General features: G+C 40.3%; 1 protein-coding gene across 3 annotated transcripts in view; it reads right to left on the bottom strand.

The window, feature by feature from the left end:
• Window positions 1–14,256, bottom strand: part of NIPAL2 (NIPA like domain containing 2) — a 53,331-nt gene that overhangs the window by 17,508 nt on the left and 21,567 nt on the right. For all 3 annotated transcript variants that reach the window (XM_083863717.1, XM_083863719.1, XM_083863718.1), the window contains exons 3-5: window positions 13,760–13,931; window positions 3,101–3,160; window positions 1,012–1,133 (exon numbers count right to left, since the gene is read on the bottom strand). In XM_083863717.1, coding sequence (XP_083719843.1) covers window positions 1,012–1,133; window positions 3,101–3,160; window positions 13,760–13,931 — 354 coding nt within the window. The remainder of the gene's footprint in view (window positions 1–1,011; window positions 1,134–3,100; window positions 3,161–13,759; window positions 13,932–14,256) is intronic.

Below are 14,256 nucleotides of genomic sequence, written 5' to 3'. Positions count from 1 at the left end.
TATTTTTTTCCATTGAGCTGTATCATGATCTTTCAGGATCTTCTAAAGGACACAAAAAAATTGAAAGAGAAGACCAACATTTTTTATGGTAGCATGTAATTTGTGTTTAATCAGTAGTTCATAGATAGATGTAAAGTCTGCAGGTTGGCTAGAAGATTAAGGTCCTTAAACTGTCTACTCAGTGGCTTTTCTTAGATTCCTACTAAGAAAAGCCTGGGCACTAAGAATCTAATTTGAGTGAGTGCCTTTACTGGGAAAAAGTAACCGCTTCTGAAGCTCCTATATTGCATCTTTTACATTCAGCTGGCAGAAAACATTTTCAGCTTTCCAGAGGAAAAGAGGGACAGAAATTCATCCTACTCACTCTGGTCTTGTTCCTGATGTTAATTAAACACATCAAAGAAGATGTATGGTGCTTGATGTTTGTATATAGATACTTTAATCAAAAATGGTATTTTTGTATTTGAATTCTATCTCAGGTTCAGATTAATCTAAGTGGCAGTGAAGCAGGCCACCCCTTCACATATCAGCTCCATACAAGGCTCCTTTCAGCCAGGCTTAACAACACGGGAGTAAAAGAGTGGTATGAAAGACAAAAAGAAGGACCAAGAACATACATAGCCTGATTTTTAAAAGCACAATTCCATCACATTCCAGAAAAGCCCTGAAACTTAGATGTATAGGCAGACAGGATGGCATGAACACATATACAGGAAATTTAAACAGTACCAATATTTAGATTTTCCCTCAAGTTCCCCAAATATCAAAATCTTTCCATTCTTGTTAATTCTGCACAATTATGACTTTCCCCTAACATGTAGTTAAAAAATATCTTTTGTTGTTGCATATTTTCAGTTTGGATTTAGTAGGATGATGAGGGACTTTCTCTCCTGTGAAAATCATGCCATTTATCTTCAGGAGCAGTTTTTCTAGCACTAATTCAGAATGCTATAAAAAGCCCAGCAACCCCAGTTTTTCTGATTAAGGGAGTAGTGTGAACCAGATACTCACCGAATATACCAAAAAAGGCCAGCTTACTAAGTAATTCTGCACCTGTCTTGCTGTGAGTTCTTGAGGTACATTTGGAGCGAATGTCACCAACAAGTATATTCCTGTTATTGTCAGTGTTCCTCCTTTAAAGAAAATGACACGTTACTTTGGCAATGCTAATCATGGTCATACTTGACCTTCAGCTGATTCAGAAATAGTTTCTAGAAGGAAATTTATGTCCATTTAAACAGATCTATACTTAGGCAATTGGATTACCTTTCATTTGTGGTCTAATCTAGTCTAATTTTTATTAAAGATTCAAAGAATTTTGCAAATGTGAAAAAAGGTTGTCAGTAAAGCCATATGAATTAGGGTTCCAACTCAACAATGCATTTTCAAATACAGTCGATTCTAAACCCAAGTGTATGATAAAGGAGAATTAATCCTTTGTACTTCTCCCAGGCACAAAGTGCATCGCACAAACTTAGCCTAAACTGAAAGGACAAGTTTCCTACTAGTGCAGCCAGTCAGATCATTAACCAGTGTAAATAAACATAACTGTCCCAAAGTCAGTGTGGCCATAGAGATCTGCATCAGCAATCAACCTGCCCTGGAAGCATCAAATGCAACACACATGTGCCAGCCCAGTGCTTAAGTGAAGCTGTCACAGGGCCAACATTCTGGCCACTCCCTGTTGTATTTGCAGATCTATGAACTGTTTTATAAAAGGATGATTTGCAATAGACTGTTCCGCCACTAGGTTGCCAGGGCCCCTTTTCAAGGTCGAACTTGCATTATGCTTTTAATAAAAATCTGCAAGTTCTGCCTTGTGGACATCTGCCTGTGACATACACAGATGTTCACTGAAGTACCAAGACATAAGTGAGATGATCCTAAGACTGTAAACTGTATTGGATTAAGGAAGATATTAGCTAATCAATTTTTCTTCGAGTAATCTTTGAAATTCTTGGTAAACCTATAAATCGGTGCGGAATGCAAGGCTCAGGAATACAAAACAAAGCACATCCGGAGGGCTTTGTTGGCACTGCTATCTCTAACAGCTCCCTTGGAAAAGCAGAACTGTGTTATATTTATGTGCTTGCAAAACCATCACCATATTTCCCATCATACAGCTCATTCTTATGGAATGTAGCAACATTGTTAAATCCATCTTGCAAAGTCAAACTCACAGAAATAAAATAAATCAGCTGAACACTAGTTAAAGCAACACATAGTGTATAAGGCCATAAGGGAAACATGATCAGTGAAGGGAAGGGGGGGTTTGAATTTAGCAGCTGAGCTGGCAAACTTGGATTCCAAACCTAAATAAATCGTATATAGTATTCTTGGAACGATACTGAACAGATCTCTCCAACACATTCATGAGAACAGCTGTCCTCACTACAGTTTGGACAACCAAGCCTAGATGTTAGGAACCAACAGAAATATCTCATGCCCTGCATCAGGTGCACTGTCCCAGTTGAGAAGGCTTGGTGTAAAGCCCAAGTCCTGAAATCTGCTTTTCTCTCACTATTGCTGCATTCAAAGTAGGCAGTTTTGATATGCAAAAAGTCTTGGACACAGACAAAAAGTTGACAGGCTTTTACAGTGAAGACATCATTTCCCAACAGGAGACTTGACAATATGATTATTTGTTTTTTTTGAAGTGATAAAACGAAAACTAAAGGGAAGTTATCACTTTAAATTGAGCTTGAATTTTTGTGCAATATCTCTGCAGTACAAAAAAGAATCTTATATTTGAATACGTAACTCAATAAATTCCCTGTTTTTATTTATTCTGTGTTGTACTCATAAAGATAATACTAAAGACAACCTCAGAGGCAAAAATAGAAAATGAAAATAAATTTGAGCAATAAGGGCACTTAAGGAATGGGTTATGGTTGTAAGAGCAGAGGATTTGGGAATACAGTCTTTTCCTCATGCATTGAAGATTCTCTCTCTTTTTATCACTTTTTCCCAATTTTGAAAGTATCTGCCTTGAAGCACTTGCTTGGGAAAGTGGGAGTGTGAAGATGGGGGGCTGCGTGAGAGTTACAGCTTGCTAAGCATATGGCAGCACACATGTCTAAATTAGCAAATGCTTACTTACCCAATATATCAGCAGTCCTCATGGTCTTCTTTAGGAAAAAGACAGAAATAAATGCACTACCTAGAACAGAAATATAAAGACCTTTATATATATACACATGTATTTGTTAGAATATCAAGTGCTAAAGCAAAAAGCTGCCCTGGGACAAGTTTAAATATATCTCATGAGTGTTGTTGTTGCACTATATACCATGATATAAACAGTCAACAGTTCATTCCTGTAACCCACCAACACTCGGTTTCTGTAAGATTTCAGACGTATCCAGCAGGCCCTTACGTGGTTGAAAAGATGCAATACCCTTCTTATTGCCCACACAGGGACACTGCTTAAACTGCTCTGATTCAGTCTTATGTGGAAATGGCAGGAAAACTGGGCACTGATCAACCTTACTGTTTCATTCCCCATTTGGCTACCAAGTCACACTATGGACTTGGTCAAGGCAAATTGCATCAAAGAACAAGTAAATTCTGCTTCTTTAGTCTTAAATGTATTAGAAGTTTATAAGCAATGTAACAGCAGTACAACTGAGAAGAAGAAAGTCACTGCAAAACCACAATATTTAGTATGAACTAAGTGGTCATGACATCTGCAGACAAAGAGGGAGAAAATCCCACACATGTACCATCGATAGTCTTTCAGTGACTTGCTCTGAGGAAGGAGAAAATTGGAAGTGCATCCTAGAAATCATTTCCTGTTTTCTGTGAAACACTTTCTCTTGTTCAGCTCTTGCATCTGGCCTCTGCCAGCTCCTAGTCCTGCCTCTTCAGAATGGGCAGCAGTGGGAAAATGAGCAGCAGTAGTGGTTGGGGCAGGTTTTCTGGTTAGCAGCTCAGTGTGGACATGTGCTGCAGAAGAAAGAAGGGCTTTGAACCTAGGATAGATGAGAGTGGAAGACATGGCTCTATTCCAGCACACAACATCTACCTCTAACAAGAAGAAAAAGAGGCTGGATAGCTCCTCTGTAAAAGAGACGAGTAAAGTCCTCTGTGAGAGATGCATCAGTAATGTTAGACTCATTCAGAAATCTCAAAGAAAGACTTCTCGGAAGGGACAGTGGAGGGGCACATTGAAACAGACATGGGATGCAGCTACAAGAGCTTTCTGCTTGTCTACAGCATGGCCTATTCTTGAAATAACAGTTCAACATTTTTACAACTATCTTTGCCTCTTTATCTCCATTGTTCTCATGGAAAATTTAATTAGTGGTTAGCTAGTAGATGTACTCTAGAAAAATCTAGAGAGATTCATACCAAGAGGTAAATAGAGAACTGGAATTCAGCATTAGGCCTGTTTTCCAGTCAGTAGAAAATCAGATATAGCAGAAGTCATAAAACTAAACAGTAGCAAGAGTGATGGGGATCTGTGCAAACCAGTAAGCACAATAAAAGGATCTTCAACTTAAAATGCCTCATTGAAATTAGGTTGCCTGATACAGGTTTTTTTTAATTCAATTTTTCAGTGACGACTTTGCCTGATGGTATCCAGGCAACACTGGTAATAGCAGAGCTACCTAGGTTTAGAAAAAAAAAAAAAATAAGGGACAAAACCCAGGAAAGAAGCAGCAGTATCCAAGATAGCGCAGGAATTAATTACTGCTCTGCCTCCCTGCTCTCATAGCTTTCCCAAATCCCACATCAACCCACTCACCTAGACAGTCTCTGTCACAGCAAAGAGCTGTTGCTTAAAGGACTGATACCTCAGTGATTTTTTTTTTTTTTTTTCTGTTCTTTTTGTTTGTTTGTTTTGAGTTCTCCATGTCTGGGCTGTCTGCATTCAGCAGAGGTCTAGTAAATGCAATTCCACAGTTGGCATCTAATTTGGGGTAAGATGACTTATGCCCAAGTGTCATCTTATGGGGATCACAACCTCTGAGGCTGGCAGAGGACACAAGGAGGTGCTGGAATGCAGCCAGATAATGAAAGTTGTCACTCTGCTTTAATAATGCATTCAAATGCAGCAAGCTCTGTCTACAGAGTATTGCACCAGAGATCATGAGCTTAACAGAATCTGTGTAGAATTAATACTCTTTATGATGTAGAGTCATATGTAGAGGAATCTAAAAATAGAGGTTTTAAGAACACATATTAGATCATCTGGGAGAAGAGAAAAAACTGAATTAGGAGGACAGGTACAACACCAAGGTAGGAGAATGAGACCTGGGAGATACTCTGAACACAAAAGACAACCTGTCTCTGTGGGTAAGCTGCCAATGCTCTAGTTGCATTCAAGTGAAGAAGAAAAGGGAATGGGATAAATCTAAGAGAATAAGCAGAGAACAATTACATAGGCTCGATGAGATGCTAGAAGACTTAGATGACTGATCAGAAGCCCCACAAACTCTGGCTGTTACCCCCAGAACTAAATTTTAAACAAGTTAATGATATTTTAATTTTACTTTTGTTAGTTTTCTGGGGTTTAAGCTCCCAGGTTTGACTTTGGGATAGTCTTCCATATTCTTCAGCTTTTGAGGTAGGCTTGAATCAGATTAAATCAAAGAAACCAAGAGCTGATTGTCTTGTTGCAAATGGGTCAAGGAGGAGGGGTACGAAAGGAGCCCTGGGAATGCAGGCTGGTGATTGCCAGTTTTGTCTTCTGCTGGCTTTGCAGCCTTTTCTGGCTGGTAAGACAAATGACAGACACCAAAGTGTTCCCCAGGAGCCCAGTGAGAAGACCAAAGCCCTCACAGCTGCTCTGCTCCTCTTCCTTAGCTCCTTTGTGTGCCCACTTACAACCTCAGGTGCACTCAGTGACTTAAGACATTAACTCCTCTCGAAAAGACAGTTTAAGACAATATGCTAAAAGGCCAACGCACACTCTCTGCTCTCCCCCCTGCTGGATGGCCTCCAAGCTGATCCTGCTTTGAGCAGGAGGTTGGGTTAGGCACTTTCTGAGGTTCCTTCTAACCTGAGTTGTCCTAGGACATGTCAACTCTTTGCAGGAGAGTAAATGGGCGTCCAGAGGCTAATAACTAGCCCTACCAGCTATATGAATATAAGCCCTTATAGTATCCCAAATTCAGTTCTTAAATACAGACCTGCTGAAACGCCCCAGATTCCCCTCTCCTTTCCCACCCTCCCTCAGGTCACGGGTGAGGTGTCTCACATCTTCCCACCTCTCCTCCTCTCTACCAGTGATTTTATAGCCCCATACTTTCCTCCCAGCCCACTTCCCCTTGATTTCACCCCATCAGTGCAGTGTAAGTTTAATTAAAATTGAGGAATAGTTTCCTTCTTGTTGCTTTTTTGGTTTTTTTTAAATTGGTTAGCAATAGGATATAACAATACAGAAATGCAGATAAAAAATCGTATTAGAGAGTAAGCAGGCAGTAGCTTGGCAACAAAACAATTTATCATTGTTCTGAAGCCCCGTTGGTTTTGAACCACTGGCTTTGGGAATACAGCACATGGACAACCCTAGGCCTGGATTATCAGCCTTCAACTCATCAAGACAAAGACTGTATCCCTGGTCATCTGAGAAGACTTGTGTACTTTTGGCTGAATCAGAATAATTTTTAGCTTTTTCACTAATTATTAAGGTAAAACTTTCAAAAGTAGGCAGAGATCCCATTCCCAGTGATAATAGTAGCCTACTAGATGAAGAGAAGGGCAGAAAATCTGTGAGATGATCTGTTAAGGATTAAACATCACAGAACCAGCATATCCTAATGTAATCCTTGAGTTTGTTTCATGCTTTGATTGCATGCTTATATTAATATTCATAATTTGAGAAGTAAATAGGTCCTGTAAAATTCTTGTATCTACACAACAGAGCCTTTCTTAATGCTCCTGAAACTTAAATGGAAAATATGATTTGACACTACATCAAAATCATGATAAATAAAAACTGTTGGGTGAGAAATGGGGGAACAAGGTTTGTTCAGGAGCTTAATTGTTATCTAAAAATCTTCATCTTTTCATGCATCAGCATAAACCAGACTGGTTTACATTCATTATTGAATTAATATATTCATTATATATTGATTGATCATATATTCACATTATTGAATGAATGTGTATTCATTGCAGTATGTGAATTTCAATGTATATTGAAAAAATTATTTAAAATTTTGAATTTTTTCATTATATATAATTAAATTACTTGAGGAAGGGCTGTAATGGTGCTACACGTAGCTCAGTCAGCTGCTCATTCTCTTAGGAGAGTGATCATTTACAATTATCTCCATATGTAGGTTTTCTCCAGCACAAATAGAAGTAAAGAGCAGTGTGATGTGTGGGTTCTGCCACTAGCAGACAATGAATGGTGAGAATCCAGCTCACAAAATAACTTGTGTGCTTCCTAGACGTGAAAGCTGCAGTTGGGATTGGGTTTTGTTTGTTTCTTTAAGAAAGGGGTAGTACATAACAGAAGAAGTAAAAGATAGAAAATACATACTGATTTATAGTATGTATTCTCTGTATTTTGTCCAATCCTGTCACAAAAAACTCAAGTGAGTGTGCAAGATTTATTTTTCCCTATGCAAAACTATTTCACTATATTTCATTATTAAGCTGTTTTCCTTATACTCAAGCCATTTATGAATATGATCTTTTAACCTCTTTTTTACTGTCAAATCTTACACTAAATAATTTTTGTAACAACTGTTCGTAACTTCAAATATTTGTATATCCTTTATTTTCTTCTTTTTGATTCCTAGATGAGCTTTATGTACTGCCTCAAAAGATTAGTGCTCTCCTCATAAATGCATAGACTGCCTGTGCTACTTCTGTCTTCTCCAACAATTTTCAAAAAAAAAAAGCAAAAAAACCCCACAGAATTTCATATTTGCTTCAAATGTTCATTTTCTTAAGCTTAACAGACTCTGTCAGGTAAAGGCATTTAAACTCACCCATCCAGAAGAACACTTCACTGGTGGTCTGGATGAAATATCAAGGGAGAAGAACTAGATGTGATTCAGACTATTGCACCTCTCTCAGTTTGTGCAGCAGTACTTCACTCTGAGATCAGGCATTTACTCTGTTTTATGCAACTTAAGGGTGTGCTTCCATCAAATCAAGCAGTTTAAGTTTATCCACTTGATTTTGCCCTTAATCAGTTGAGCAGTGCTCAAGTTACGAGGATGCAGTTGCTGCCAGTCACATTCCAAGGTGTGACCTCAAAGTATGCTTTGTTTGAACAGACCCTCAGCCTATCTTCCAAGCTGAAGTGATTCAGGACCCTTCTAGTAGTGAAAATCCTGAAGATGCTTCAATCCATCTGTCCTGGGTTGCAGTGTAGGCTGTACACAAAGTATTTATTCTATCACCATCTTCATGAACTGTTGAAACCAGGTGGGCTAGTGTTTTCCCAAGCCCCCTGCCTTTTCTGCTAATGGCCTTTGGAGTGTTTCCTGCTAATGGCCCATTAACGCCTTTGGGGTGTTTTCTGCTAATGACTTTTGGGGTATCTTCTGCTAATGACCCATGAGTCACAGTTAACTCCCTCCAGGGGTTATCTCTGTTAATGGGCCATCAAGGACCCATTTCACACTTCTCATGCTATTGTGAGATGCTCTGCCCAGGGGGAGGAGCCAAGCATTCTCACCTGGATATGAGCTGGTATGTGGGACAGTGCAAGGGCACTTATCCACTGGATTCCCAGAGGAGCAGAGCTCCCAGACCTTTCTACAGGATCACTGCTTCAGGAAGAGCACTTCACCTGGACTGCTTCCACCATCCTGCTCAGGTTGTATTCTGACCCTGTCAGTGATTCTTTGTGTTATTGCACTTATTTTATTTTATTTTTACCTTTTTACCTTTCTTCCCATTAAATTATATCTCTGACTTGGAGCCTCTCACTCGTTTTGTTTTCAAACCACAACACCATCCCCAGACACAAACTATTGTAGCCTGCCACAGAGTCACAAAACACTGGAGAGATGATGAGTTACATAACACATTTAATTGCTGTAGCTCAAATGACACCTGGGAACAAATTCATTACATTTAATTGGCTTCTAAAACCTGTTCAGAGTTTATATGATGGACAGTAATGCTCCACTGAATACAAAGAAAGACATTACAGATACCTCTTGACAGCTGTCCTACACACTGAACCTGTAACATTTCTAACATGATCAAAGATTAGTACTGGAAAAGCAGTGAACAAAACATGAAACTTTTTTCCCCATCTAAGAAATTGCTCAAAGAGAGACCATTAAGATGAGCTTAATTCTGGAAGCTGGATTATAGGACATACACACTGCAGAGAAGGAAAAACCCTGAAAATTCTTTTGTTGCATCTTCTAGACAAGTACAAATCAAGTATTTTAAAGAATAGGTTGGCAAATGTTTCCCAGGTATCATTAGTAACAGAGTCCTCACAATTCCAAGTTCTAGGGCCACAAGGATGTTACATTACAGTGAGTGGGAGAAATCTATTTCTACAAGAGTATCTGAGAATCTTCCTGAAATACATTAGGAATATAACTTTTCAAAGCCTAAAGCCCCCCACTGCTGTTTACAAGGAGCATGTAAAAATGCAGAGGATCTTAACAATGTCAGGCTAAGTGAGGCAAGTGTAAAACAACTCCCCATAGAATGATGAACATTGCAGAAGAAATTATCTCCAATGCCACTGACTTCACCTCACATTTTCCATCCCCAAGTCTTTTCTGCAGGCAAAAGCAAGATGATGAGGTAAAAACCACTGCAACCTAAAATTACCCATGCTACGTGTAAAACATGAGTTTTTCTTTTTAAGTATAGAAAGTTTCTTAATGATCACATCAAACATGTATTACTCCTCCACTTTTAAATTAAAAATTTACTAATTTCTCTCCTTGAAGAAAACAACTGCTGTCTTCTCAAACTATTTAAAACCCTGAACAGATGTAGAGCTTGCATCATTGCAACCACACACTGAAATACTTCCACTGTGTAAGAAGAAAAATACATTTTTTTCTAGCTTAATTCTAAAAAAAAAATAAATTAAATCTCTTGGTGCCATGCCAATTCATGATCTTTGGTGCTGTATTCTTTTTAAAACAAGCCACTGGAACAATCCAGCTCCATAGAAAGAGGCACAAACATTTTATTATTTAATTGATACCGGGTTAAGTGCAAAATTCAGTTGGATGTAGTTAAATGTGGTGGCAGAGCATAATAGATGTTGGCTCCATCTATTTTAAGATGCTTCCCGTCTCAGAAGTCTGGAGATATATGACGGGTACAGCCCAAATCCATTCTAGGCAGCGACTCCAGTCTGCCTTATCCTCCTCCAAACTCTGGTTTCCAAGCAAAGGAAACTTTCCCTGCAAACCCAGAGTCACAGAGACCTGCAGAGAATTCCCTGGATGACTGGACTGCAAAGCACAATTCTCCTCTGTACACCATATGTAGTGCATTTCCAATGTCAGTGGCAGTCAGCCCCTACCATACAGGACATGTTGACACTGACTTTGGCAACAAAATGCTTCTCAGAAGGCTGGACTTAGAGTTCAGGTATGCATTTGCAGTTTGTTATCAAGTACTTAATTTGTTCATTAAAAAAATTAATTTATGAAAGACATGCATTCAACAATACCTCAAAAAAACCTCTCAGCTAGACTCTGCAAAGGCCACCCTCCACCACTTAAAAGAGGTCAGAACTTAATGAGAAAAATATTTCTTGTTCTTTTAAATTGGAAGACCGGCTGCTTAAACTATTCTTTGCCCAGTTGTTAGCAGATGATGCACATGTGACTTGGACAATTTGTCATTGCCCTAAATGATGAACCCTTTTAAAATTAAAAATGTTCTCTCTCTGACTTTAATTCCTGAAGACAGGAAAGTCTCTTGTAGTAGGAAGTGTTACTGTGAAGTTATTGCTGTAATTGGCTGTGTACACGATTTTCACTTGCTCTTTCTTAAGGGAATGTTTGCTAGACTAAATAAAATTTCAGATATTTCTGTTGTTTGGGCTATGAAATGGATACTGTCAGCTGATTTATGGGAATGGAATATAAGATATTAAAGTGCTTTCTGGGATCTTCCAGAACAAGCATTCTGGGCCAGTTAAAAAAAGATGAAAGTGGATGAGAATTTTGGTAAGACATAACAGTTAGGAAAATGGTTTCTTGATATTCGTTGTAAGTATGGGAAGTGGAGAATGAAGGAATCATCAGATGCAACATTTCTTTCATTTTGCAAAAGCAAAGAAGGAATCTCCTCGGATAAAAATCAACCCTAAATGCGATCTCATCTTTTTCGGTTTAATAAATATTGGGATTTTTCTTCCTACTCTCTGATTTTTGCTTTTTCTAATTATCTATATTTGCATTTTATCCAATTCAGACAACAAATGAGATTGGCCAATATTTTCTGATGTTCAGAGATGTCTGACAATGCCTACAGTTCTTACAGATATAACTACTGCCACCAAAATCACACTGGGATATGTCATATTAATTCCCATTTTCATCTCAGGTAATATGTCATTCCTTTCTTTGATAACTCTTTCCTACTACGATGAACTAACATGGCCTTATATGTGAAATTCTGCAATAGTTTAACATTAAAGGTTACAGTAAATTGCCTGCAGTTTTCTTCCCCCTCTCTCTGCTAAATTGCACCCACATACTGTTAGCTGCTTCCTACCACTACAGCTAGGCAGTCCACTGGGAAGATATTTCTTCTTTTCTACCTTCCCATGGAGAATCACTCACTGCAATGTCACTGCAATGTCCAAGCATGCAACTGGTAGCTGGAGATCATTAAATGTTACCAACTTGCCACTAGCAAGTAAATGAGCTCCAGCATATTCAGAACAGATGATATCTCTCAGTCCTGGATGTTTCAGCTGTGGATGTGATCATGTTAAGAGATGCAGCTGCACCCTGAATTCCTGTTTTTTCAGCTTCCATACAATATTGCCCTGTCTACCCTGCTTTACATTAGCACAACATGAAGACATATTTTTAAATGTATGTTTGTCAAAGAAATAGACATCTCATACCTGAGCGCCTAAATAATGAAAAAAACCCACATGAAGTAAAGAGTGAGATCATATCACTTCAGCTAGAGTCCAAATAATCTGTACATAAAGGAATAAATGAACATGTTTAGTAATGTTCATAAATGTACTAAACATTTCTGGAAATTCCTAGGCCCTTTTTGTCACACGCTGAGGAGTGTCAAGCAAGTTTGTCCACATGAACATGAATCATGGTGATGGGCAGGGAACAGGCAGCAGAAACCACTTAGTGTGATGGTAACCCAGAAAATGCGTTGTAGGTACTCAGGATCAGAGCACAGGTTCGTGCACACAGCAGGATGCCAGTTCCCCTCTTTGGGGGCTTGCAGAGCTGGCAACACTGTCACAGCACTGGGCAGGAGCTAGCAGGGCACAGAGTGACGCAAAAGACAAAACTATGGAAAAAGAAATATATTAAAAGAGTCTTTGGTTTAAGCAGACTGTTTTTGTTAAACTGTCAGTGATAAAAATGAAATTTAAAATGTTTATCCTGTAATGTAACAGTGAAAAGCCACCTCCGTGGCACCTCCTCCCAGACCACCTTAAAAACAAAAAGAGCTCCATTCAAAGAAGCCCGGCACCGCGTCCCCCCCCACCCCCAACGACGGAGCGAAAAGGACCGAGAGAGGAGGGCTTCAAAGAGAGGCGAGGCGCGGGCCTCGCCCCCGGTCTCCCCCCCCCTGCTCCCGGGGCGAGTCGCTGCAGCAGGGCTCGTCCCCGCCGGCGCTGTGCTACGGCGTGGCGGCGGCAGCCTGAGGCGAAAGCGAACAGAGCCGGCGCTTCTCCCTGCCCACAGCGGAAACCCCAGTGAGCGAGGCTGTCCGGCCCTGACCCCCGCAGCCAGCCGCCGCCGGAGCGAAAGAAAGAGGAGCCGGCCGCCCCTCCCAGCCCCATCTGTGGCCCGAGAACCGGCGCGGGGAACCCAGAGCCGCGGAGCCGCCGAGCCGCCCGCCCCAAGCCGGACCGCCGCCCCGTTCCAAAAGAAAGAAATCCACTCCCACCTCGCAAGAACTGGCCCGAACCCCCGCAAATATTGCCACCGCTGTGAGGCAGCGTGAGACCCCCCCGAGACGCCATAACTGCGGCAAAACTACCACGCGGTCATTAGAGCCTCCAACCGCCCGCCCCGGCTGATCCCGCATGCAAATAAAGGACTCCAGGTGCATCTCGGGATAACGTTTAACACCAAAAATCCCTCATAAAATAAAAACCAAGTAAAATTGAAACGCACAGAAACCAATTCTAAGCCGTGTAGACCCTGAAATATCAAAAGAGCTAATTTCTCCGGTTTTGCTTACTAGCTGTAAGTTAAAAAGACCAAACCAGAGATGAGACCACAGGAGAAAACAAAGAAAACTCAGAACTCTGGGGTTGCTCCCAGTGAGGGCGAGTTCTCCAACTCTGTTGAATTGCCTGCAGCAGAGCTGAAAAAGACCCTCCTCCTTCACGGCGCACGGGCAGCCAAAAAACCCCTCGACCAAATATTGAAAGAGCTGATCAATAAAGGCGTTTTAAGGAGATTAATATTTTCTCCGCCCATTTTTTATTCATAATAGTCAGCTCATGTAATTACATGAATAATTTATTTTCAAACCACAACATTAACATTTTCTTCTTGGGTTCCTGCAGTTCTGTGGTATTATTCCTCTAGCCAGAAGCAAGCATTTGATTAAAGCATATACCAGAGCAAGAAATGGCAAATCATCTCACCTATGACAGAAACACATCCCAGTGGAGCAACAAGCGTAATGGGGGCGAATCCATAGGCTGTGAAATTTCCCACCTCTCCAAGCCCCAGGAGGATGATCCCACACCACCACAGCTTGCTTCTGTAGTAGGGCTTCTGCTCTGCTTGGCAAACCAGTCGGAGATGAGCGCATTTCTAGAAAATTAATTATGAGGAACAGGCATGAATAGAAAGATTTTCATTGTGTTCTTATGTCTGACAAAAGTGGAATAATTAGGGGGGCTATCAGCTTCAAGTTCCAGGTGTTTAGAGGTTTCTTTTTTAAATAAGACTTTGAGCTTGTTGTTGCAGAGCTTTGTATTAACTCAGTGCTGCTTCAGATGTGCTTTCTTAGCCGTGGTGGAAAGGACTGAAACATCAGGCCTTTGAATAAACCTGAATAATGCTAAGTGAATACTTAGTGCTTAGTGCTTCCTTAGCTATCACTGCATACATCTGTTCTTGTCTCAAAGCAACGCTC

This window comes from Zosterops lateralis (assembly GCF_965231275.1).
Source record: "Zosterops lateralis genome assembly, chromosome: 1".
Taxonomy (NCBI): domain Eukaryota; kingdom Metazoa; phylum Chordata; class Aves; order Passeriformes; family Zosteropidae; genus Zosterops; species Zosterops lateralis.
The sequence above is the reverse complement of the archived record's forward strand: the minus strand, read 5'-3'. Positions and strand labels throughout refer to the sequence as shown.